We start from the raw sequence: 26,769 nt of genomic DNA on the forward strand, positions 1-26,769 counted from the left end.
GCTGAATGATAACTGTGTTTCAGGCAGCCCCAATTTCATGTGTAGTCAGATACACTAAGGGCCAGGTTTATGAAAAAGTCACGCAATGCAGTAAAACAACCTGCTGCATTGCTCTGGTTAATAGGGAGATAGCAGGAATATGCCATATCTACTACAATATGACGCATTCCTGCTCTTTCCTTGCACCGGCGCACTGAGTGCTGCCTAGAGTCAATGCAGACACACTTGCACCATGGGGCAAGGGTGCCTGTGTTACAAACAGCATTGTTTTTGTGGATGGAGGAAGGCACATCTTCCTACACAAAATCAATCAGTTGACGCATTTTCCTCTTTCTGCATGTGCTTCAGAATGTAGCAAAAATGGAAAGAGGAAATAATGAGGAGAAACTCGTTACACCTCTGTTGGGAAGGTGTAAGGTTTTAACGCATTCTCAGGTTTACAAGTCTTTCTAAATTTGGGAATGCACCAAAATCCATGGGTGGATGCATGGGAATGCCCATGCTCCACCAATGGAAAGTCTTCCTAATGCAGAGTAATGCTAGATTTGTGCTACCTTGAGCTACTCTGGATTGACTAAGCCATGCAGAGCCACACAAGGTGGTTTTGCATAATTAGTAAATCTCAAGTAAGCCCGAGGGTAACGCAAGGGCTTTGCAAATCTGTCTCTACAGGCAGGTGAAAGTGAAAGTTTTCCCTTGTGTGGTAAGTGTAATTTTTGAGAAAACTGTGCAATTTTCATAAAAGTTACTAATAATATATGAAATCCATTTAATTGGTCAGTCTGAGTAAAAATTGTTCCTTTACATAAATGCCATGCAAGATACAAGAGGGAGGCTGGTTCAACTAGCAAATGTCTCATGGCCATGACACAGATCAGTTTCATAGTTCTTGCAAGACATTTTCTGCGACTTTCTCTGAGGGTGAAAATTATGCCAAAAAATGCGTAACTGAGAGAAAAAAAATAGCACTAGACATACAAGTCCTAAAAATGTGAAAATATTCAAGATTGGTCTGCCATAAACAAATTCATCTGGGCCTGTCAGGAACCATGATAGGATTATCACCGGGTTACTTTACTTTTTCATCTGCAGGGTAGATTCATAGTGTTATCGTAATTAACAGATGAGAAATGGCAGAGTGAGCATCAGCTCTTCATCTGACAGTTTAATGCACGGTAGCTGCAATGTGATGAATAGTATGAGATACAGATTTATGGGACTGTGATTTCAAAATTAGATAATACGAAATCTCTTGCTTCCAACTTTCCATTCAGTTCTCATGCTTGGCAGACACAGGCATCTGTTTCCGCTTACTTTAGTTTGTTATAGTCTGGGTACGGAACAGCTGTTTGTAATATCAACAAGTCACTGTGAATGTTTTTCTACTGCATTTGGCTGGCGGTCAACTTCATTATGCAAATTTCATCTGCGATGCATTCTGCTGGTGGTGTTGATTCTCCACTCAGGTTTGCATTCAGCGAGTATGTTCTCCTGATTCATGAAAAAGGCAGGTGGACAAATATCTCTCATATGCCTAGCCTCGACATTAGAGAATGTATCATATGACTTTGAACAATCACATCTTCTCATCCTGCAGACTGCGGAACTAGTTTGCACTCTTATGTCGATTTAATAATGCTGTGTGTGATACTGGCATTTGGTGCTATATTTTGGCATGAAATGCATCCATGCGTCCATTTTGGATGCTAGGGGCTGTATTATGGAAATTGCCCCGGGAGAGTAGCAGGCATGTGCACCCGCTTTGCGCGTCCCAGGGCACTTTGGTATTACAGAAAGGACCAGAGATGATTGTGTGGCCTTTCTGTAATACAGATAGCCCTGGTGCACAAATAGCGCCAGCACTATCACCAGAGGCCGTATTATTGACATGGGTGCAGAAACAAAGACGCTATCAGGAGGCGCACTGTCAGTGTGCCACAGTGAACCCTCTGATGGCAGCCCCCTGGAAGGGGTAAAGAGGGCTCAATGGACTCCCTAGACATCCCCTTGCAGGCAGGTGCAGGATCTCCCTCCCAGCCGCGGCCCGTGGAGGGAGTTCCGTGGGGCGGTAAGGCGGGGTGGGGGAGGGGCAGGGTGGGGGGTTCTAAAAACCGGAATATGGATAATTACAGGTAAGTAAACAATTAAATGAATAAAACGAATTTCGTAGCGCACGCTGCATCGCAAAATGCGATGCGGCGAGCGCTCTGAAATTCGTTTTATTTATTTAATTGTTTACTTACCTGTAATTATCCATATTCCGGTTTTTAGAACCCCCCACCCTGCCCCTCCCCCGCCCCGCCTTACCGCCCCACGGAACTCCCTCCACGGGCCGCGGCTGCTCCCTCCCCTCTTAAAAGTGCAGGGGGGTTGCAGACTGCACAGGGAAACACAAGGCAGCTGCTTCAAAACCGGTCTGTCTTTTACTTGAATGCACTACCCCAGGGTAGCACAACTTCGCAGCTGCCCTATGGACAGCACATTCAATGTAATAGGGCACAATTTATCAGTTTGCCCCTGGCACAACTGTTTTACGGTAAAGTGTGCCCTATGTATAGGAGGGCCCCAGGCCTCATTTTACACTCCAAGAAATTGTGCTAAAAATACAAGTGATGCAAGCAGAGACTGCTTGTGCTCTGGTCATTCCCTCTCTTCTTGTGTGCTTGCACAATTTTGTTTCTGCAAAAATAATAGGGTCATTTCAGGAATTTTGTGTTACAAGCTAAAAAACATTTGCAGAAATTACATGACATTATGCTGCTGTAGTAAATTTTGCCCAGGCCTAGTGAAAACCTGCTTCTAATTCACTGACAGAAAGCACAAGGGAAACCAGGCGGTGTAAGCGGCACAAAGACGACTTGTTCTTGGGGGTGGGGGAAAGGTGTTAGTCGACATGACTTCTCAGCCGCCCTCAAAAATAGTGCCACCTGGGGTGGAGTGCTTCCCCCCTCCCAGCTACGCTACTGGCAGTAGCCACTCATGGCAGCAGGTGAGCAACTGTTGCAGCTGTCATTCATTAACAGCCACCATGGTGGAAGGAGGGTTCTACGTGGGCTGTTGAGGGACCATATTCTTCTGGTGAATGTATGTCGATACTTCGCATACCATTACTTCACATGCTTTTAGTGCGATGTTTTTACTTAGCATAAACCATTATTTCGCAAGTTTTAACTGCGCATGCATTTATAACGCAAATGGTTATAAATGTACTATGGTTTATGCTAATTAAAAACATTGCACTAAAATCATGCTTACACTACACTATCTTACACTACTTAAACACCACTACACTACCCTAAACCCTAATACACTACCCCCTACACGACCTTCCCCCTTCTCCCTGCCTGGACCCTACACTCTAACACTACACTTCGTGACCCCTTCGACACTACCCTAAACCCTAAAACACTACCCTACACTACACAAACACCACACCTACTACCCTAAACCCTAAACCACTCCCCCCAGCATGACCCTGCCCCAACCCCTAAGCCGGTCCCTACACTAAAACACTACCCTACACAAACACCACAACGCTATCCTAAACCCTAAAACACTACCCTACGCTACACTAACACCACATCACTACCCTAAAACCTAATACACTACCCCCTACATGACCTTCCCCCTTCCCCCTGCCTGGACCCTACACTCTAACACTACACTTCATGACCCCCCGACACAACCCTAAAGCCTAAAACACTACCCTACACTACACAAACACCACAACTCTACCCTAAACCCTAAAACACTACCCCCAGCAAGACCCAGCCCCTACCCCCAGTCCTGTCCCTACTCCCAAACACTACCCTGCACAACCCCCCTGACACTACCCTACACCAAAATACACTACTCTACACTACAAAAACACAACTACACTACCCTAAAACCAAAAAGACTACCCCCTGCGCGACCCTCCCCTACCCTTAACCCTAAATACTACACAGCCCCTCTTACCTCTCCCTCCTCGGTTCCTCTCTTCTCCTTCAGCCGTGGTTCCTCTTCTCCGGGCTTCCAGCGTTAGTGGTGCACGTCTTTGTTTACACACAACGATGTTGACAGCCTTTGCTTAGCAAGGGTTACAACGCATGCGATGTTACAACTTGCGGAGTAAAGGCTACACGTTGTAACATCGCATGCGTTGTAACACTTGCGAAGTAATGGTACGCGGACTAACATCCGCGTACTAATGGCTGTTTACCTCTCCTGGTGGCTTATGATTGAGGGGGTCCCTTTTGCATAAGTGGCTGATACAACTAAATGTCACATTTACTCATTATACCACGGCTGCTTCTAATTTCTTTTTTACATCCTCTATATTTGGTTTCTGAAGCTGAGACTCTAGTAAGGATCACGTTGATGAAGGGTGTGCGTAAGAGCTTACTGAAAGCAACGTGCAATATATTTTTCCAAGTGCATTTGGCATTCCATGTAATGGGCTTGTATTTCAAGCTTTAAGTAGTCAAATCTTTCAGTTTTCAGAAGGCCAGCATAAACACTTCTCTGTGGTGAATTTATGGTGCAAGGCTTTCTATCAACAACTGCAGGGGGTCTGAGTCAGAGAGTGCATTCACTTTGCTCTCCATCACCATAAACATGGCACATTAAAGGAGTCATTTAAATGAGCTGAATTGTCTGAAACAAGGGGCTGTTGTGGATTGATTGTGCAGTTCACAGTAATCATAAGTGATAATTTACCACCGGATGAGCTTGTCCCACCAGCATATTCAGACAAACATGTCTATTTAATTAATGTATGCTTCTTACAATGCAGAATTACAGAAGCGGAATTTGGATTTCAAATGTCTCTCTTAAAGTATTGCCCTTCACAATGATAGCATTTTAATATTTAGTATTTAAAGAGTTTGATATGAAAAAAAAAATTCTAACCACAGGTACTATATAAAAATAAGCCACACTTCTAATTTAAATGCTGTTGCCATTATAAAGTTTCTGTTTATGCCCTGTACTACTGAGCCCTGTACTACTGAGCTTAAAACATAAGGCCCCTTATAGGAGCTAAATGCAGGCCTGTGCGGCACATACAGAGCAGGTGGGCCCCCAATCTCCCAACCAGAGGTCTCCCAACCATTCAGGCACCCCCGTTAAGTCGAAGGCCAATGAATATCTTTGGGGTTTTGGGGATTGGGTACTGGGGATTCTGTAGGGGATCCCAATCATTTTGTATTACACCACCACCACTGCCCCCTTCTCAAAGACGTTTTGCTTTAGATATGTGGGACATGCCCTTGAAGTAATCTGATCCTACTCCTAAATTCAAGGAGTAAAAGAGGAGTACGACAGCAGTACTACAAACGTAAGTCACTGATAAAAGTTTATGAACCAGGCTCAATAGGTCTATATATACTGAGAGTTTCTGAGGGTTAGTAACACACTCTTCTTCCAATGATATTCATAATGATGAAGCCTATGGCAATAAAAGTATTTTATATGAGGTGTGCTACAGACAAGAAAGCAGACAACCAAGGTGTGGCTGAATATAGAAAACCTGTTTAAGGGGCACTGGGAAATCCCTTAAGTTGACCTTGGTGAAATAAAGTATTGAACTCATGGCCTCCTGCACTAGGCGTAATGTATTTTTTGACAGTAATTACAGCTGCCTTCAGACATATACCATATACTATCTATAATTTAGAAAACTAAGGGTTAAGACATATTGCACTGATATTGTGTGGCACGTGGAGATCAAAAAAAGTTTTCATAGATGATAATCTCTCAATGAATGAGCATGAAAGCCATCTCCAGGACCTGTTTTGGCCTAATGCAAATGCTTAAAAAAGTCTTTCAATGGACCCCATTACAAACCAGGAAAGCCCTTCTTCAAGGCTTGATAAGTCATATTGACTATGGCAATGCCTTAATGGCAGGAATCAATGAAAACCTCCTAACTAGGCTGCAGATAGTGCAGAACTCAGCTGCATGCTTGGTCTTGAACCTTCCCCCTCGGTCTCCTTCGAAGCCCATCTTCCGTTCTCTCCATTGGCTTCCAATTAAAAAAAAAAATCCTCTTCAAAGTTCTCTGTCTGGTCTGTAAAACTCTCCAAGGTAATGGCCCTCTTTACCTTAGAAACAAACTTCAGTCTTACATCCCGGTCCGCTAGCTTAGATCCAGTGATCTATTACTGCTACGTCCCAAACGTATTCGAACAACTAGGTTTGGTAGTCGCTCTTTTCCCTATCTCCTCCCATATCACTGTAATCGGTTGCCTTTGTCTATCCGTGCATGCCCAGACTTCACTCTTTTTGAAAAACTCCTGGAAACTTTGCTATTCTCCCTATGATTTCTCGCGTACTGTGTAATATCCCAGCTGTAAAGGCGCCTGGAGATCCCCCCAGGGATGATTAGTGCACCTAATAAATTAATAAATATATATATATATGAAAAATGACGGCAGAAGGAATTCTGAGAACTCCCAGTCAACTATGCTGAAAGCACTATCTAATGGACCTGTGGACCCTTTCATTCAATTGAAGGTTCAGAATCCATTAAAGAGCTGTCCTTTTCAGGTAGTAACTCGCGTGCTTTATGCCAGTAGGACCACCTGGGGCTGGGACTAGAATCCCATTTTGTGATCAGACCTTCAGTAAAGTCGGCCTCGTGCTGGCACAGCATGCAACTTTCCTATGGGAGGGAACAATGAACCATCCTCTACCAAGAACCTTCTGGAACATTGATGTTTCACATGGAAGAACAGATGAGTACCAGCCTGGAGCTACCAGAGTGGATACATAGTTAATGTCAGTTTCCTGATTGGTAGCTTTAGGCTCTTAACACCTTCTTTAAAATACACCAATAAGTGACCTGTAGTAGCTGCAGATGTCCCAATTGGCTCTTTTTAGAACTATTGAAAATATATTTTGTGCATGAACATTTTTGGGTGAGTCAGGCACTCTTTGTAGCTTTATTATAATATTGTATTGCTCTTTTTTTCCTGCAGTTTGGTTTTCTTGTGTGGTGACATTTAGGGGCAAATTTACAAGCCCCTTACGCCAGATTTACGCCGCCGTTGCGTCACTTTTGTGCAAAACCAGCGCCATGCTGCGGGCTATTTACAACGTGCCGCATCTAGGGAGATGCGACACGTTGTAAAGCCCTGCGCCACATGTGGGCGTTCCTGCACAGGGGAGATCTACAAGATTTCACTCAGTCACTTTTACGGCCATGCTGCGTCAAAACCCTGCGCCTGCTTGAAGCAGGTGTAAGGATTGACGCAGCATGTTAGGGATAGGGGCACCCCGAGACTTGCTGGAGCTGCGTCGCGCTTGTGACGCAACTCCAGCAATGCGCTGCCTTTCCGCGGGGGTGATGCGACACGCATCTGCCCATCTGTGCGCCACATTGTAAATGTGGCGCATCAGTGGTGGCGCACGGGTGGGCAGATGCGTCGCAACTCTTCTGGCGCATCCCTGCTGATTAGCAGAGATGCACCAGAATTAGTAAATCTGCCCCTACGTGTACAAAATAGATCCTTCATGAAAAACATATAATTAGAAAAAAATATGAAACAGTCCTCAGTGATTCGTTATGAAACCAGTATAAACATATTAAATATTAATTGTTAATTAAAGTTTGCTGATTTTCCACCTTAAATTGGCCAGTTAATACATTATTATTATTGTGGATATTCGTGTATTTGTCACTGTAACATGAGTGCCAGCCGTCTCTATTTGTTTAGAGATTTTAACATAACATGGCTGAATTTGAAATTAAAGTTTAGGATCCTAAAACATACTCTACAACTCTGCCTCCTAATAATAGTATTTATGCTTGGGGTATTATAAAATACCTGAGTGTAAAGCTAAAGTTCATCTATTGTAGGAAACACTGTTTTATTTGGTACATGCTGTAAACAGTCTGCACATGGCTGACAAATAATGGCCTTTTCAGTTGTGTCAAATGCTGTTTGCCCTTGTTTTTTTTCTTAAATTGCCAGGGGCAGACAGAACGAATCCAGGTGGTTTCAAATGATTAACGAAAATGGTGTTTCAGATTGTGTGAAGTTGGTTTCCTGCAGCAATTCATGCCTTTAGTCCCTGGCCACATTCGGTCTCCGCTCGGTGTTTCAAGTTTCAACAGATCCCACAAGCCTGCAGGGGACGGGGGGCTGCATTGGCAGACCCTGCTCAAATTCCTTACAAGTCGCCTGAATGCTGCGACCAGGACACTTCACCGCAGTTAGGGATGTTATACAGACTTGTAGGGAAAACAATCTATCCAGGTTTCCTGCCATGTGTGAGACAAAGCTAAAAATAATGAGGTTTAAAAAGAAGATCCGATTGTCTGCCTTTATCACAGGGGGCTAAATCACATAACCATGTTTTTCAGGGGGTTTTCAATTGTACTAGTAAATTGAGTAGTATTTAATATTATCATTTAGTCACACGAAATCACACATTATTCCTTGCTGCAAATTCCGATATAGTGAAATATTTAGTCCCTCCAGTGCTTAATTTGTAAAAGAAATTAAAAAAAACATGTGTCAAGCCTCTCATCAGAAAGCCACTGCAAACTGCACCATCCATTGCCCCTGGTAGCGCTACAAATTATAGTACCAAACCAACAACTAACCATTAAACTCCTATAAGTGTGACAATTCAGAGTATTCCAGGCCCCCAAAGCTATACGAATAGCTTGGGCGGCAGGTATTAGTCATTTTAACGTATATTGAATTAATAAACAGCTGTTGTGCTCACTCTAAATCAGATAAACAGCGCCACTATGTGGCAGACTGTTATAAGTGCCGGCGCCGAGCACCTGAAACCATCGGCTCAAATTAAGTACTGAGTCCCTCTCAGCCTAACTAGTGTAAGAAAGGGAAAAAGATTTATGTACGGGATGAAACTCCTCTCACTTCTCTCATGGTGAATAGCATTGAAAAATATATTGTGAGAGTACCAAAAACAATCAATAAAAAACACAAGCTCGGAACAAATGGCTTTCTCACATTACCAAAACAAGAAACCTAAAGGCTTATGATAATACAACTGAGGCACACCTGAAACACACAAGTTGTGTGCAATTTGCAAAAACTGGATGTGCCATTCACCGCCAGGCATATCAGAAGTTCTGGCGGGGCCTGGGGAGGCAGACTGAAGCAGGGCCTTTCATAGGCGAAGGACCTGTTTTAAAGTTCTAAAAAAGTTCTCCAAGGAAAGAGGAAACAATAGATTTAGCATCTGCCACCATCTAGTGGCCTTAGTCGCGTTAGCTGCCTCATCATTTAGAAACAGGGCAGCCCTGCTCAAAAATGAATATATATATTTTGCATCATGGGTGCAGGGCCATCACAAAATGCTGGCCTTTGAAAGGGGCTTAGGGGAGTTTCCCACCATGAAAATTTGTCAAACAATGGTGCATTCTACTATACGTTTTGCATTATATATTTGATTGTATTCGTTCATAAAGCAAAGTAAATGATGACCTTACAGTGCAGCAGGATATTGCATCTTTATTGGGGTTCTTCCAAGATTTCCACACTATCATCCTCCAACAGTGCCTCTCATTGCTCCATATCCCCTCTCTCAGAAGTATTTCATTTGTTGTATAGTGCCTCGCATACAAGGGTGGGTTGTTGGAGCATTTTACATCACAGACACATACAGAGGCAATTAATCATTCATGTGTACATCAGTGTACAGAAAATGTTACAGAAGGGAAATGGGACTACACATTGGACAATCTATCCAGGTTTCCTGCCATGTGTGAGACAAAGCTAAAAATAATGAGGTTTAAAAAGAAGATCCGATTGTCTGCCTTTATCACAGGGGGCCAAATCACATAACCATGTTTTTCAGGGGATTTTAAATTGTACTAGTAAATTGAGTAGTATTTAATATTATCATCTAGTCACACGAAATCACACATTATTCCTTGCTGCCAGCAGTGTTTTATCAAATACAAATGTGTCCAATTGCATGCTGCAAATTCCGATATAGTGAAATATTTAGTCCCTCCAGTGCTTAATTTGTAAAAGAAATTAAAAAAAACAAGTGTCAAGCCTATCATCAGAAAGCCACTGCAACCTGCACCATCCATTGCCCCTGGTAGCGCTACAAATTATAGTACCAAGCCAACAACTAACCATTAAACTCCTATAAGTGTTACAATTCAGAGTATTCCAGGCCCCCAAAGCTATATGAATAGCTTGGGCGGCAGGTATTAGTCATTTTAACGTATATTGAATTAATAAACACCTGTTGTGCTCACTCTAAATCAGACAAACAGCGCCACTATGTGGCAGACTGTTATAAGTGCCGGCGCCGAGCACCTGAAACCATCGGCTCAAATTAAGCACTGAGTCCCTCTCAGCCTAACTAGTGTAATAAAGGGAAAAAAGATTTACCTTACGGAATGAAACTCCTCTCACTTCTCTCATGGTGAATAGCATTGAAAAATATATTGTGAGAGTACCAAAAACAATCAATAAAAAACACAAGCTCGGAACAAATGGCTTTCTCACATTACCAAAACAAGAAACCTAAAGGCTTATGATAATACAACTGAGGCACACCTGAAACACACAAGTTGTGTGCAATTTGCAAAAACTGGATGTGCCATTCACCGCCAGGCATATCAGAAGTTCTGGCGGGGCCTGGGGAGGCAGACTGAAGCAGGGCCTTTCATAGGCAAAGGACCTGTTTTAAAGTTCTGAAAAAGTTCTCCAAGGAAAGAGGAAACAATAGATTTAGCATCTGCCACCATCTAGTGGCCTTAGTCGTGTTAGCTGCCTCATCATTTAGAAACAGGGCAGCCCTGCTCAAAAATGAATATATAGCTTTGCATCATGGGTGCAGGGCCATCACAAAATGCTGGCCATTGAAAGGGGCTTAGGGGAGTTTCCCACCATGAAAATTTGCGAAAAAATGGTGCATTCTACTATACGTTTTGCATTATATATTTGATTGTATTCGTTCATAAAGCAAAGTAAATGATGACCTTACAGTGCAGCAGGATATTGCATCTTTATTGGGGTTCTTCCAAGATTTCCACACTATCATCCTCCAACAGTGCCTCTCATTGCTCCATATCCCCTCTCTCAGAAGTATTTCATTTGTTGTATAGTGCCTCGCATACAAGGGTGGGTTGTTGGAGCATTTTACATCACAGACACATACAGAGGCAATTAATCATTCATGTGTAAATCAGTGTACAGAAAATGTTACAGAAGGGAAATGGGACTACAAGGTGTAGGATTCACACATCATCCATTCTGGTGAGCATATTTTACCAGTGCTTGGTTGGGGAGGCACAAAACTCATGATTCAGTAAGTGACACAGTGGTTAGGGCTGACTTTAATAATAAGACGTTATTTCTACCAAAACAAGCTTTTTTTTTAGCAAAATTAGGCTAATAAAAGACTTGGATAAAAAACATAACTTTCTAAAGTAGAGTATGATGGTAAATATGAACTTCACAGTAACAAAAGGATCAGTGTAAGAAAAGCAGTAACCCACTGAGCTATGCACATAAAATACTGTTCTGTGATATGCATAGTACACAATGTTTGCAGCAGGCATATTAACCCTATGCACTAGCTTCCTTGAGCCAAAACTGCCATTAGACAATACTCCAGAGTTATATTGGCACTTTTATTGTTGCCTGAAAAGTGTTGGATATGCAAGGAACTCTGCAGTGCTTTGAAACTGCAACAAAGTGCCCCCAGTAAAAAAAAAGCCGCCCCCACCCTTCCAACCTCCTGGGGAAACGCCTGATGCCTGTACGGCCGGTCCAGCCTTGCACCGCACACATCTAAATTCTGCAAACAGAACACGCTTACAGTGTACGCGCATCTGCACATCTCATTTTCTACCCCATTAATGTAAAATTTCACTTACATGCTCAGTGTGCACTACGTTCTGCAGCAGAACGTGCATGAAATGCACACAGTTCTGAGTAGATCATTTTCTGCCTCACTGCTGCATATTTGTGCAGTACGTGTGGCACATATGTGGTACAGTGATGCACATTTTATTAGGTAGTCTGTGAGTACCTAATGATCTCACTCAGTAGTGCCAAATGGCATTGCACTTCCTTTTTGCTCATTAATTACAATGGCATTTAGGGCAGTGCATACCTCAAACTCTGCCACACATACTAGTGGAAAAGGGTGAAGGCTAATGAACATTGATGCATTTCACATGTACCAAATATCCTGAAATCTGATCGGTGTCCAACAATATAATTACAGCCAAATACACTTGGCGAACCAAATGTACTAAGTGACTGGCAAACCTAGACTCTAGGCAAGCATTTAGAATAATGAACAATTTGAAAGTTCACCTTCTACATCTGTTTCTGTCTTCAAAGTCTAAAGGCTAACTGAACCCTGCGGTATGAAATTCCAACAATAACGTTTATAGGTCTCCTGAGTGCTTGCAGAGTTGGCTGAACAGTCCAAGAAGTGTGAGGCAAAAACCTTCCAAAAAAGTAGAAGCAAGTGGTTTTTGAATCATTTACTTGAAGATGGACATTGATTGGCTCCACTTTGAAAACAAGACAGGTGCCAATTTGATGATGGAAAAGTTTTACTAGGAAACATATGCAAGCATGGCAAGGCAAACGACGTGCACGCAGATGGACTTTTCATCTTCATTTTCTATGCAAATGATGGTTTTCTTAGGGGAGGTAGGAGGAAGCATACGAACACAGTGGGTGGAGGCCATTGATGGATGTGGTAGGAGACTACATTAATAAAGATACTCCCTTCACATAGGGCATGCTGAATGCCTAGGGGCAGATTTACAAGCCCCTTGTGCTGCCAGTATGTCACTTTTTGTGATGCACAGGCAGCACATTTCCTTGCCCCATATTTACAAGGACAGGAAAAGCCAGCCTGCGTGGCTTTTCCTGTCCTTGTAAATTTGGCCCCTTTACATGCAGCACTTTGCGTGAAAGGGGCGTTCCATGGGTGTTGCTGTGGGTGTTCCCACACAACACCCATGGAACTAGACACATTTCCAGATTTACGAGAAATCCTAAACCTGGTAATGCATCAGTTTGCCATGCCACCCTAGGGGTGGCATAGCCAGGCGCAACGAGGAGAAATGTTTTCATTTATGGTTTTTCCTCTTTCAATTTGTGCTGCATTCTACAGCATGCATTGAAAGAGGAAAATGCCTGTAGTGATTGTTTTTGTGCAGGAAGGTGCCACTTCCTGCACAAAAACAATCTCCCCGTGGCGCAGGCATCCTTGCACCATGGTGCAAGGGTGCCTGCCTGCGCTGGCGCATTGCAGCTGTTTGTGCGCCAGCGCAGGGGAGAGCACAGGAATGCCACATGTCATTGTAGATATGTCGCATTCCTGTGCTCTGAATGTGCCGCAGTATGGCGCAGCCAAAGGGCTTGCGGTGCCACGCTGTGGCACATTCTTGTAGATCTGCCCCCTAGTTTCTCAGCAGGAAGGGGTTGTCTAGTAGTTGAACTCAGTGCCTGCATTGGGGGTGTCTTCAAAATAGATCTCGGTTCCAAGTCGAATGGCACAGACTCTTGATGCCAAAGTTCCTTATTTTAGCATTGAGGCCGGGGATCTGGAGTTTGAGGAGTCACCACTCCCAAATGTTGCTTTTTGAGGCTAAGGTCATTAGAAAATGTGGCTTACGCCAACTGTCGAAGTCTTTTTGGAGGATGTTCTGGGCATAAGACTTGGCTCTCTCAAGGTGGTTCCCTGCCGTGGCGCTTAGGCTCTGCTAGAGCTCTGGAGGTTCCCTGCACTGGAGCTTAGGCTCTGCTTGAGGTCGGGCGTTCTAGTGAAGATACTCGGTTTGTGTGGTGTTTGCAAAACTCTAGGAGTTAGTATTTGTCTTGGGTGCGGGTTTTCACCCAGTTCATAAAGATGAATGTTCTCTGAAGCTGGAGTCATTGGAGGATATCTACTCTGAACATACCCAAGCCATTTTAAGAGAGCTGGGCCTGAGTGTAACAGAGGACAACTGTGAGTTCTCTATCCTCTCTACATAGGATACCATTATCCATAAGTCCATATGTTATTTGTAGTACAGCGCCTATTGCATGAGCTCTTTTAACAGATTGCAGGTAATATCTTGGCCCCAGATTGTGCTTTAACATTCTCAACTATTTTATTGATGATTATCGTTTTAGTGGTTCTACATTTCCTGTGTGTAATAAACCTGTCTTTTAAAACATACTGCTCTGACTACAGATGAAAAAGTAATGTGTTTTATTACTCTGTCATGCTATAGTTGACTTTTAAACCTACTGCTATCGCCTGGACTAGGCCTTGACTGCTCGACCTAACTAGTTGTGGACTGTGATATAACCATAGACGTTTAGTGCAGTAGGTCCTAAGACACCATTGATTAATACCTATGCCTGCTAAAAATGCAATATTCTTTATTTCCAAGAAATAAATGTTTACGGAAATATTGCATAGTATTCAATTCATTGACATATATATTTACAGATATCATGAAATCAGCAGCACATGGCACTTAATTAAATCAATTTAACCAGCACATGTCATCGGCCTTTAATGAGTACACAACAGTACAAAAATTGAAATTTCTTCTCACTAAAACTCAGCAGGTGATCTGGAGCCCCTTAGCCCACACATATCAAAACATTTGAAAGAGTAAAAGAATAACTAGCAGCATGCAACTCATTTTGCCAATAGAAAGCATTATAAAATGCAATGTGCAAAACCAAATTGTGGCAATCACAAGGTTCTTGTTCAGTTTGGCCTAACTAACAAAGCCAGATTTCCCATATCAAGACCAGTGTCCTAATCAGGGCATCCTCCTAATAAAGTGGACATCAGGCTACCAGTTCGAGACACATCACTACCAATCTGAGAGGGCTGCTAACACAGGACGGAGACACTAAGAGGTAGAGGGCCTAGCATAAGATGTTATGATTTTGCATAGATATTGGCCAAAGGCAATGGCTACATCCCAAAATCTGAGGCCACATATCAGTGTTTGGCCCATTTCCCTTGACTGTATCGGTCTAGCCTGATGGTGTTCTTTCCCCAACTTTTTGCTTGCTTACCTCCACTTTTCGCTCTATCTTTTTGTTGGCCTTACGACTCTGAGCCCTTTACCACTGCTGACCAGTGCTAAGGTGCATGTGCTTCTCCCCAAAAACATGTTGACATTGGTATATATCTAATTGGCATATGTAGTTTACCTGTAAGTCCCTTGTAAAGGGGTATACCATATACCCAGGGCCTATAATTTAAATGCTACTAGTGGGCCTGCAGCACTGATTGTGCCACTCACACAAGTAGCCTTTCAAACCTGTCTCAGGCCTGCCATTCCAATGCCTGTGTGTGCAGTTTACTGCCACTTCGACTTGGCATTTAAAACCACTTTCCAAGCTTTAAACTCCCCTTTTATTACACATAGGCCACCCCTAAGGTAGGCCCTAGGTAGCCCTATGGGCAAGGTGCTGTGTAATTAAAAACTAGGACATATGCTTTCAAGTTTTATATGTCCTGGTAGTGACACACAGCTGCATTTGTTTTTAGGTTTCACCTGCACAGCACTTGCGCTGTCTTGTAAAATCTATTGTATTTTATATACTTAAAAGGGGCTTACATCCCACCCTTCCTTTTCATTTGCTCCTGTGCTTGAAGCTTATTTTTCCTCTGTTTCTATTGGTTTTCCTGCTGTTCTTTGTGTGCTCTTCCTATCAGCATCCCAATGCACAAGTACTCCTTTTAATCTGCATTGGTCGAACTTCTTTCTTATCTTATCTTATTTGTGAGCAAGCGTGTCAGCACCCCTGTTAGTTCACTTTTCAACATGTAGTTCCTCTCCTTCACACTGTAAAGAGTCTTCCAGACACAATCCAAGATGTTTAGTAATAACTTCAGTCTTAACATTCTTTTGGAACTAATGACATCATAGTGTCATTTACACATTACTACACACACCGCCCTCCTCCCTCTGTCCGTGGTGTCATCACCCTCCCACCTCATCGTTGTTTCATCCACACCCCCGCCCCACCTTCCTCCCGTTCAAAAATACAATTTGCTTGTGATTTATTCAATCGGCACCTCTACACATGCTCTAACAATGCTGCTTCGATATATGTATATAATTCTCTGAAAATGTTATGAAGCGCTCAGACATCTGTAACACATCACTATGTGCGTTCTATGGAAGACATCTGTGGGTAACTACAGTCCCTCACCTGTGCTCTGCCTCTGTTCACGCAGACAAGCTTCACCCTGTTCCTAGCTGGAGGTAATCGACCCTCTGTAGTGCAAAGTAAGCCCGGCGCACACCGGAATGCTCACTTTTGTTTCACCACCCCGCCTTCCTCCCGATCAGAAATAGAATTTGCATGTGATTTATTCAATCACCACTATTTCCATATGCTCTAACTATGCCTCCTCGATATATTCATTCAATTCTACAAATCGTTTATGTAGAGCTCGGACATCTGTAAAAAGGCACTATGTGCGTGCAATGGAAGACATCTGCAGGTAACTACAGCCCCTCACCTGTGTGCTGCCTCTGTTCATGCAGACACTCTTCACGCCGTTCCTAGCTGGAGGTAATCGACCCTCTGTAGCGCAAAGTAAGCCCGGCGCACATCGGAATACTCACTGTTGTTTCACCACCCCGCCTTCCTCCCAATCAGAAATACAATTTGCTTGTAATTTATTCCGTCTGCATTATTTCTGCATGTTCTACCAATGCCGCCTCGATATATGCATACAAATCACCAAAAAGGTTATGTAGCGCTCAGACATCTGTTACAAGGCACTATGTGCATGCTATGGAAGACAGCCGTGGGTAACTATAGCCCCTCAACTGTGCGCTGCCCCTGTTCATCCAGACGCTCTTCACACTGTTCCTAACTGGGCGAAATCAAGCCTCTGTAGTGCAAAGTGAGCCCAGTGCACGCCGGAATGTAGAGATTCACATGTGGGTCCCTCAGAGTAAACACCACAGGAGCCATTGTATGTGCTCTAATCTGGAGGCTGATGCTGTGTTTCCAAGCTAAAAATCAGTGATTCTCTGTGCTTATGGCTAAACTAGCAGAAAAGTATAAGAACAAAGTGAAAATTGAATATTGACTATTGTTCCGGAAAATGCGTTCCTTATCGTCCTTAATCCACTTGTCCCCAAGTAAAAAAAAAACAGCAACCGACAGCAGGAAAGAGTGAAAACCACAGCTTTCTCAAACAAAATAATGCTGCTGCAGTAGGCACATGGATAATTCTGCACTTCTTATTAAAATCAATAAATCGTTTTAGAGACTGCTCATATAGTTTTTTGGTATTTTAATGTGAGGATCAACAAACTTGTTTTCTTGGTTCCATCTTTTTGAAGTGTGCATGTATTGCATCTCTAAATTTCAGCAAGTGTGTCAAACAGAGTGCAATAAACAATGTATAAATAGTACTAAGAAAATAATTGTTAAATATATTTGAAAACTACAACAATGACTATTTAGCATCTTTTACAAATAAAATAATTTAAAATGAGAGCTCGGAAGATATAAGAAATTATTATTAAACAATAATAGTTTTATATGCTTCATCTCCCACAGTGTATTGTTTGAATGGTACTCTCATACTTCATTCATTTGCAATTCATGATATAAAAATGGCATATTATCGCAACCGTTGAGTTTACAACTCTGTGACTGAAGAGCGGGGGATTCTAACATCCCAAATATGTTTTTTTCACCCTTTCAATTTTTACCAGTCAAAATTCAGTTTTTCTTTCTGTGTGCAATTCTATCCTCGTATGCATTTGAGAGAGGAATAGAAGCACAGTAATTCATAAATTGACAAGGAGAATGAAAACTCACAACTGTGACTGCAAAAGTTTAACCAGCTACCAATGCTTTTTATACTGGCCATAAAAATATTTTAAAATAATTACATGTTAATAAATGTTAAATATATTATATCTACCAATCTTGTTTTTAAAAGAATGTCAGTTGACTTTAATTGCAAAAAAATCCAGAATGTATTGCAAATGTATATCTGAAGCACAGGAATGATGAACTGTCACTGATATTCTAAAACAATTGATTTTAGAGTATGGCAAGAATTAGGTCTACACCAGTGTACCAGTGTACTTCCTACAAAAAAAAGAAAGGTCTCACCCTCCTCCGAGTTGCTTATTTGTTGTGTCGGTGATAGCACTTAAAACATAAAAGTTTCTTTCGCACCCAGGACAAATACGTCATGACTTAAAGAACTATTTCATTAAGACTGCATAGGATTTGAGTGCTTTTCCACTACATTTTTTTAGTCTCTCCAACACTTTTAATTGAATCTACTTGTGTCAACACTTATTTCAAGAGTGCTTGTTAGCTGTATGATATTGTTTTTCTATGAAGCCTTTTAACTCATCTTCTTGTAGTATCTGCGGTGCCCCTTTTCACCCCCTAAACCATAACCGTATTCTTATTTGGAGAATGTTGTGGACTGAATTTCATTTTAGTTTAATGTAATCCTCTGCCCTTCAACTAATACCCTGCTTATATTACCACTAGGTACTGCACAATGTATTGCCTTCCTCATTAAACAAGTACTAACATGTTTACGCAGTTTCAGTAACTTATATTGCACAACTACTCACCAAACTAAAACTTACAACAAAAACTTCAAATTAATCACGTAGGTGAAACCTATTGCATTTACCAATGCATGCTCACTACTATGAGGCCTACTCCTTTCATAGGCTAGCATTGGGAATTCCTTCCCATACTTTTAAGATGTAATTTCTGATTAGGAAGGAATAGCTAAATCATGTTTCATATCTTTGGAATGATTATAATAAATTCTCTTTAGTCGTAAAGTTGGATTTGACATTATTATTTTAGAAATGCCACTTTTAGAAAGTGGACATTTCTCTTCTTCGAACTTTGCTCTGTGTGGCTGCAGCCTGTCTCCAGCACACATCTGGGCTGGGTGAGAGCTAAACTTTTTGCATTTGCTCTAGACAGCCACAAACCCATGAAGGTAAGGTTCATCTGCATTCTGAACAATCATCTGCATTCTGATGGGTATTCCTGAGCAGGAAGGTATGGGAGGGGCTGACACTTGCACTTCAATTAGTAGTGTCCTGTCCACACACAAAGCACTGATTCACCCCCCACAGTTAGCCTTGAAGACAAGACTGGTTTGAAAGGGATCATTGTGCACTTCAGAGAGCTCCTTTGAAGCCACCCACTACATCAACTGCACTTTTGGGTTTAAATACTGGGGCTCTGACCCTACCAAATCAGTACATTACTGGACTTGGGAAGAACTCTGCTGAAATAAAGACTGCTGTCCTGTAAGGATTGCCACTTTGCCTTGACTGACAGTTCTGAGGAACTGATTCTCTGCTTTGTTGAGCTGTTTTGCTTGCTGCTGATATCTGCCCTGCTGAGGGCAACGACTGGACCTATCTCACTTAAACCCAGAGTGACAGTAGGGCTTGCTCGTTTTCCTCCTGTCCTCTGAAGTATGAGGGACACAAAAGACTTCATGCAATCCGGCTGGTGCTGCTGGACTCTGCCATCTTGCTACCCTTGCCTGAGGAGCCCCTTCCAGTCCTGGGTCTCAGAAGTGGGTTCTAAGCTGATTTCTGAAGAATTTTGCACATGGCCCTTTGACACCGATTCAGTGGCCGCTCAAGGACAGCGGTTCCACAGAATGTGCGATTTGACGATGACGCTCTGCGTGGCTCGATGATGATGATGCACTGTATTCACTTCAAAGGAGCTTGATGATGATTGCGCAGTTCGACACAGTAAGCTCTCAGCAACAAAACTTTCTCCAGTCAAGGTATTTTTTCAGTGGGGTCTATCTGGGTCCTGTAGCCGACCTGCCCTCCATCATGGTCAGCCTGAACTTTGGATCTGTACTGGTCACTTGCGACCTCAAGTAACCTTTTGACTTCTAGTCACCCATTTTGGTTTATTCTTTAAAAAATCTTATCTTGACTTTTATTTATTTATTGGATTTTAGTTGTTTTGGTCTTGTTTTACTCATTTTGAACCTGTGTGGAGTCTTTTTGTGGTATTTTCATTGTGTTACTTTACACATTGCCTCTTAATTTAAGCCTGCCTGCTTTGTGCCAATCTTCCAGAGGGTGAGCACAGGTGAATTTAAAGTGTGTTTCTAGCTTACCCTGACTAGGATTGTGGTCCCTACTTGGACAGAGTGCAAACCTCTGCCAACTATAGACCCAATTTTTGACAGTATGCCATATTTTTTTTAACATGCAGGAGAATCTTCTTCCTTTCCTCAAGAAAGAATATACAGTCCATCTGCTACATATGCTGTTCATTTTTTCCCCCAATTTTTTTGTTGAGTTTATTGATTTTACATATTTATCACCAGTAATCCGTACATTTTGCTGTAACATGCAGCAACATCATCGTTTATACTTCTTGTATTAACAATGGTTATTACTTCATGTGCATTTGTTCAATAGGTGTGACAGTGTGGCAGTTGTCATGCGTTACATTTGCTTGACCACGCAGCACATGTCCAGTCAAATTGTTCCTCCTGCATGGTTGTCATATAACGGGTAATATATTAAGAACAGTTTTATTCCTGTAAACATGGTGCACTGCATATTCGATAATAACGAGGGGGCGGGGTATAGAACTTGGAGCTGAGTTGAAGTGACTTCATGTATATATTAATGTCTATGCGTGTGCGTGCTGCTGGGTGTGCCCTCATCTATTGTGTGCCGGTAGGCTTTTAGTGGATGTGCACAGTTAGGGACAACTAGTCTAATGCCTGTGAATGGTCTGAGGGCATTGGATGTGTGCGCGGAACACCGGGTCGGGTGTCTGCAGGGGCTGGTCTGGCTGGTCCGCACTAACCTGTAGCACTGCTAAAATCGCCTCCCAGCTTGTGGATATAGGCATTTTCCTGAGGCCTATGGTTTCCTCTTGCCGAATCGCTATGCCTTCGGCTCTAGCCCACACAATAACAGAACGCCTCCAAGCTTGTATTTGCAAGGGATCAGGTGCCTTCCACCTCTTTGTGATTAGTCTCTTAGCCGTCACCATACCCAGGTTTAGGAACCTGAAGTTGGCTTTGGTGGTTCGTGTCCTACGGAACATATGCAGTAGATATGTTGGTCAATCAAAGGGCATCTCTCTATCGGTGCAGGCATTGAGTGTGTCCACCCGCCCCGCTTCAGTATGCGCTCAAACTGGTACAACCCCAGAGCAAGTGTACAAAGTCTGTATCTGTAAGTGCATATCGGAGCCAGGCTGCGTCAGTGCATTGAAAGTATCTGTTGATGTTAGCTAGCGTGAGGTACGCCCTCTGCGTGATGTAGTATTGTATCTGTCTAAATCTCATGTTCCTAGGGATCGGAACTGGGCTGGCTAACACCCGTTCCCATCCTTTGTCTGAAAATTGTCGGCCCAAGTCCTGCTCCCACTTGTGTCTGAGGGCTACATATGCTGTTCACTAACCAGTGATTGCATTAGGTACAAGAGAAAAGGGTCACACATGTTTTCTGCTTGTACAAACACATAGATTCTCACAAAATGGTACCTTAGTGTGAAGGCTCAATATCACTTCTTACTCCCTTTGCTCTTTGATGCATGAAATAATTTAGGGATATGGAACTGCTATCCACTGACTGCCAAACGTTCCCCTTACACTCACCTTGCCATCCCTAGTCTCAGGGGTCTTGATTGCTATGGCAGGATGAAAAGGTTAATGGGTCTCCATACATTCTATGTTTAGCACTTATTGTCCATCCCTTAGCCCCTCAGCAGTAGAAGATTTACAGGACTGCATGTTTTCTATAGTTTGCTCTTCTTGCACATACTCTTGCACATGAGACAAGGGATCAACCCTTTGATGTCATCTGGGAGTAACAGTGTGTGATGGTATTTTCACATTGTCTGTTTGATTGGACTATCTTTCCACTTGATATATTAGGTATAAAACAGAACGTTTTCTTAAAATAACCATCACCCAGCAGGGTTTACCTTGGTGGCATGCTTTATCATAGGGTTCTTCCCTTCTCGCTGTGGAACTGAGCCTGCTGCAGCCGAAGAGTGTGTGGGAGCACTTTGATCATATACTATGAAAAAATACGTATTATATATGCAAAACCCAATTGGTAATGTTTCTTTTAGATATGTATTACACCAGATTTTGGCCTCATGAGCTAAGATGGGTGAAGGGATGCTTTTAGTCAGACTTTCTTCAAAGCTACTTCCTTGCCTGTCTGCTGCTCCACACCAATATTTTTTTATAGTCTTTGAAAATACTCACACAAGAGTTGTTTTCCAATAGGAGTGACACAAGGGATCATTAGGTGGTCCTGATGAAATACCTGGGTGTAGGGCTTGAAACATGTAGACCTTTGAAATACATGCACATAATCGTATGTCTTTCATTTTTTCTCCATTTTGAAGCATACCAGCTAGAAGTAAGAATAAATAATTTTCCCTACTTAGCCAGGCATTTTAAGCTTTTTTTCTCACTAGATAAGACCCTCCCACTCTTATACCTCCCAATTCTTCATAGTATATAATCAAAGTGCTCCCACGTACCCGTAGGTTGTCGCACGCCCCATTCTGCAGTGGCACGGGAAGAACCCTGTGATAAAGCATTCCACCAAGGAAAACCCTGGCGGGAGAGGGTTATTTTTAAAACACGTTTTGTTTTCGACCTAATATAACAAGTGGAAATATAGCCAATCAATCGGACAGACTCTCTTTGGATATTACAGTAAGTATAGAAGGCTGAGTCCTCTGTTTTTTTCTGACCTCTACCTCTCCCTCATTTTGATTGGTATTTTCACTTCATTTAGCAAGTTGTTGAATCGCCATCCTTGGTTCTACACCCCAGCCAGAGCATTTGAAGCAGAAAATGCAGTGAGGATTTCAGGAGTGGGATTGACGGTATGAATGCCTTAGAGATTTGGCAGAGCTCAGAAATAGTTCCCATTGACACCGGATCCCCCAAAAATGGTTTGCTTCCCATGATAAATCCACCAGCAAAGGTTTTTACTCAAATTCCAGTAAACATGTAAAACTTGTGTTGATCTAATTATATAATCAAGCTTTTTTAAACTGGCTTTAACACTGGAGTTCCTACACTTAATAACGCTATAGCTGTACCTTGTTGGTCCGAGATATTTTTCCTTATATGTGGTCGTTTGTTGATTTTAGCCTTTGATTTTGTAAATCGTTTGCTGCTGTGGTCTATAATGCTGAGCATGGGAATGCAAGGAAACAGTATTTTATCGAATGCAGCTAAAGGTACATGGACTTACATTTCACAATTTGCAACTTATTAAGATTCATCACTATTGAGAAATTCCTAAGGGACGTGTTTTTGGGCCCTAATTGTTTAAAATATCCCACATTGGCTTTGAGCTTGTGCTTGATTGAACTTCTCTTTATCCTCCACTTTAAGGCGCTAATATAATCTGAATGCTGTATCACGTATTATTTGCTAAACCTTTTTATGCATTAAAATAAATAATTCCTGAGAGCATTACAGGCAAAGTGTGAATTGTCATCTCCATGACAATTCTAAGGACATCCTGCCTTTCATTCAAAAGACAAGCGAGATACCAGCTAAATGGATGGTCCATAAACCTTCTAAAGTAACCCGAGGAATGATGCTAATGCAGCACATGCAGCTGCAGAAAACATCCAACACATGTCCAATTTCACAGTGTCCTTAAAGGTCATTTTGGTTCAAATAAAGGCCCCGATTTGCTATGATTTTGCACTGGGGGTGGTCACTTTTGTGGTGCAGCCCCAGGGCAAAAATCCTTTATGGCATTTACTAAGCGACACAAAGCCATTTCGCATGGTTTTGCTTGGTTTAGTAAATACAAAGTAATGCAACACCTTGCGGTACTCTGCATTGGGCATGCAATATATGTGTGAAGCATGGTCGTTCCCATGCATCCACTCATGCATTTTGACCTAACAAAGATTTACTAAGACTTGTAAACCTAGGTTTGCACCGAATGGTGACCTATCTGGCAGAGACGTAACCAGGAGAAATATTGCATTCTGCAGCAGAATAGAACGAGGAATATGATATGTCTCTTTGGATTGCTTTGTGCAGGAAGGTATCCTACCTGCACAAAAACAATCCTGCCGGTAATGCAGGCACCCTCACATTATGGTTGGCACACAATGCACCAACACAAGGAGAAAGCAGAAATGCTCATATCTTTGTAAATATAGAGAAGTTCTGCTCTCCCTTTCAGCGAGTCCCCTTGCTTCCCCACTTTGCGTGAAATATTAAAAGTTAAGTAAATATGCCTGCTGGTATTCAACAGTGAAAATTACAGTGTAAGAAACCTAGAAATTATGCGAAATAGAAAAAATCTAATAATCAGGATTGACACAAGATGTTAAAAAAAATGTGCATCCCTAATCGACACTGTACTGTTCTATGGTGAAACGTACTATGCAAAATGAGAAAAAAAATGTTTAGGCTAGAATTTCCTGAGAAAAGTTGTGTCAGCTGTTCAAAAAAACATAAAAGTCATAGAAGTTTCCAAAATAACATAATTTACTGCATGCAGTCTTTGTGATTTTACCAATGTGGTATGCACACAATTGGTAACGGCATAGCAATTCTTAAACAAAACGATGCCTGACACATTGTAAACATACTGAAGGAAATCTCAGCTTAATTTCTTGACTGATGTTGCCTGCACGCGAGTCCTAATTTGACTTTAAGAACTGGCGGTAACAGCACAAATGAACTGGGAGGGGGACGCCCCAGGGAATCACCTGCAACCTCCAAGTTCAAGAGACAGATTTTCACGGATGAAAAATCAGAGGAAGTGGGTGGAGTGTCATGGTCTGCTCGTCAGAATTTAGTTGCCATGGGAAAAGAAAGACAGAGACAGAGCACAACAAAGGTAAAAAAAACATAAGGCCACTCTAAAACACAAACGCAATGCATCACTGTTTAAAGAGAGCAATTCTTGACACACTGACGGTTAACCGATGACGCGCTTACCTTTTCACCTTTGCCGCCTTTAAGACCACGGACCCCATCGGCTCCCTGCACACAGAAAGACGGCAATGTTTGTCATATTAAGATACGAGAGTCATTAATTATGCCTGAATATTGTTTAATACTCACCTTCACCCCGCGAGGGCCAGGATATCCGATCGGACCTTGCGGACCAGAAGGCCCCTACAAATAAAACAAAAACCACACACCATAAGGTAAATTCACTATTTCTGTCGGGCCCAGGCAAGCGTTCATCCATTTCCATTCGGCTGACATCTCTTGCGGACATAAGCGTTATAGCATACAAAACTGACCGACAGTCGTTACATACTGTCCTTGGCGGAATGCCAGCTAGCAAAATAGATGCTGCAACTTAAAGACACCCGGGGAATGAATGCCTACGTGCAATCGTCATCGAGAAGCCTGAACCACAGAAAACGATTCCTGAAGAACCAACATAAGGATAAAAACTCATTGCGGTGGGACAACTCAGCAGTTTCTTAGAAAACCTAGACAGTGCAAGTGGTTACACAGTGGCGCGGTTCCATGACATCTGAACTGTTTTTGGAAAGAACTATGATGCAATGCCTCTATTAAAGGATGTATCAAAATAGAATGTCTATATGAGGCAAAATAAATCAGTGGTGTTCTTTCTGCAATACTGTGATGCTATTATTTCAAGATTATAGGCGCAACATAAAATTGCCATGAAGGAATATAAGATAGTTGGAACCACTAGTCGACAGGACAGAAGGATAGTAATGCGTTCTCTGGAGGGGGCATTGAATTCCGCAGTGCCTCTTTTCAATGTAAAACAGAAAAAATGTATATTTAAGGCAAAGTATATGTTAGTCTAACACAGCCTTATTAAATGGTTGACATAACCCTTTCGAGGCGAACGTTGCTATATAGAACTTGCTATTCAGCTCCAAAGTTATTGTTTTTCATGTAAACTACAAGTTCTGGATGCCCATTATAAGTCTCAAATTTCGACTATTAAAGAATAGTTTATAATAGAAACAAGTACTTCTGTCTGGGTTTATGAGGCACCGATAGGGACCAATCGGTAGTTAGCTCCTGAAATGACGTTCCATGCTGGTGTCTATTCATTTACCTAGGGGCACACGTGAGGCCTTATCGATTATCTACAGTGATGCATAGATCAGAAAACCTTCCCTCCTAAAGAAGGTGCATGATATCTATCTATCTATCTATCTATCTATCTATCTATCTATCTATCTATCTATCTATCTATCTATCTATCTATCTATCTATCTATCTATCTATCTATCTATCTATCTATCTATCTATCTATCTATCTATCTATCTATCTATCTATCTATCTATCTATCTATCTATCTATATCAATTTGCTAAAAAATAAAACAGAGGATAAAGTAGTTAGGTGAGAAAAAATATCTGTTTTTGTTAAAAAAAAACCTTGAAGGTTCACTGACAAAAACAAAGGTTGAAGTAAAATAGTTAGCTGAATATGCCAGCATTAACGTTTTGGAGTTAAAAAAATTCAAAAATTCACCAGTTATAGTTAGCAGAGCTTCACCACTCATGACATATTCTACAACATCATTTATGACATCACTAATCACATCTCAAAAACCTCAGTTTTTTTCAGTGAATTTCTAGGGTTCTATTTTAACACAAAGAAATATTTTATTACCATAAGTAAAGCCAACCCCTGCTGCACACATCCTTCGGCCATGTATAGCAGGTATGTTGGTCACACGGCCATATGTTTTTCAAAGGAGAGAAATCCAATCAACATTCATGCACCCACTCATCAGACTGC

The 26,769-nt window shown here is 42.0% G+C and overlaps 1 protein-coding gene across 6 annotated transcripts in view; it reads right to left on the reverse strand.

The window, feature by feature from the left end:
* Positions 1 to 26,769, reverse strand: part of COL11A1 (collagen type XI alpha 1 chain) — a 407,114-nt gene that overhangs the window by 156,436 nt on the left and 223,909 nt on the right. For all 6 annotated transcript variants that reach the window (XM_085601921.1, XM_085601919.1, XM_085601916.1 and 3 more), the window contains 2 exons: positions 25,093 to 25,146; positions 24,967 to 25,011 (listed from right to left, as the gene is read on the reverse strand). In XM_085601921.1, the coding sequence (XP_085458047.1) occupies positions 24,967 to 25,011; positions 25,093 to 25,146 (99 nt within the window). The remainder of the gene's footprint in view (positions 1 to 24,966; positions 25,012 to 25,092; positions 25,147 to 26,769) is intronic.

The sequence above is a fragment of the Triturus cristatus genome, chromosome 4_2, assembly GCF_964204655.1.
Source record: "Triturus cristatus chromosome 4_2, aTriCri1.1, whole genome shotgun sequence".
In the NCBI taxonomy this organism is placed as follows: domain Eukaryota; kingdom Metazoa; phylum Chordata; class Amphibia; order Caudata; family Salamandridae; genus Triturus; species Triturus cristatus.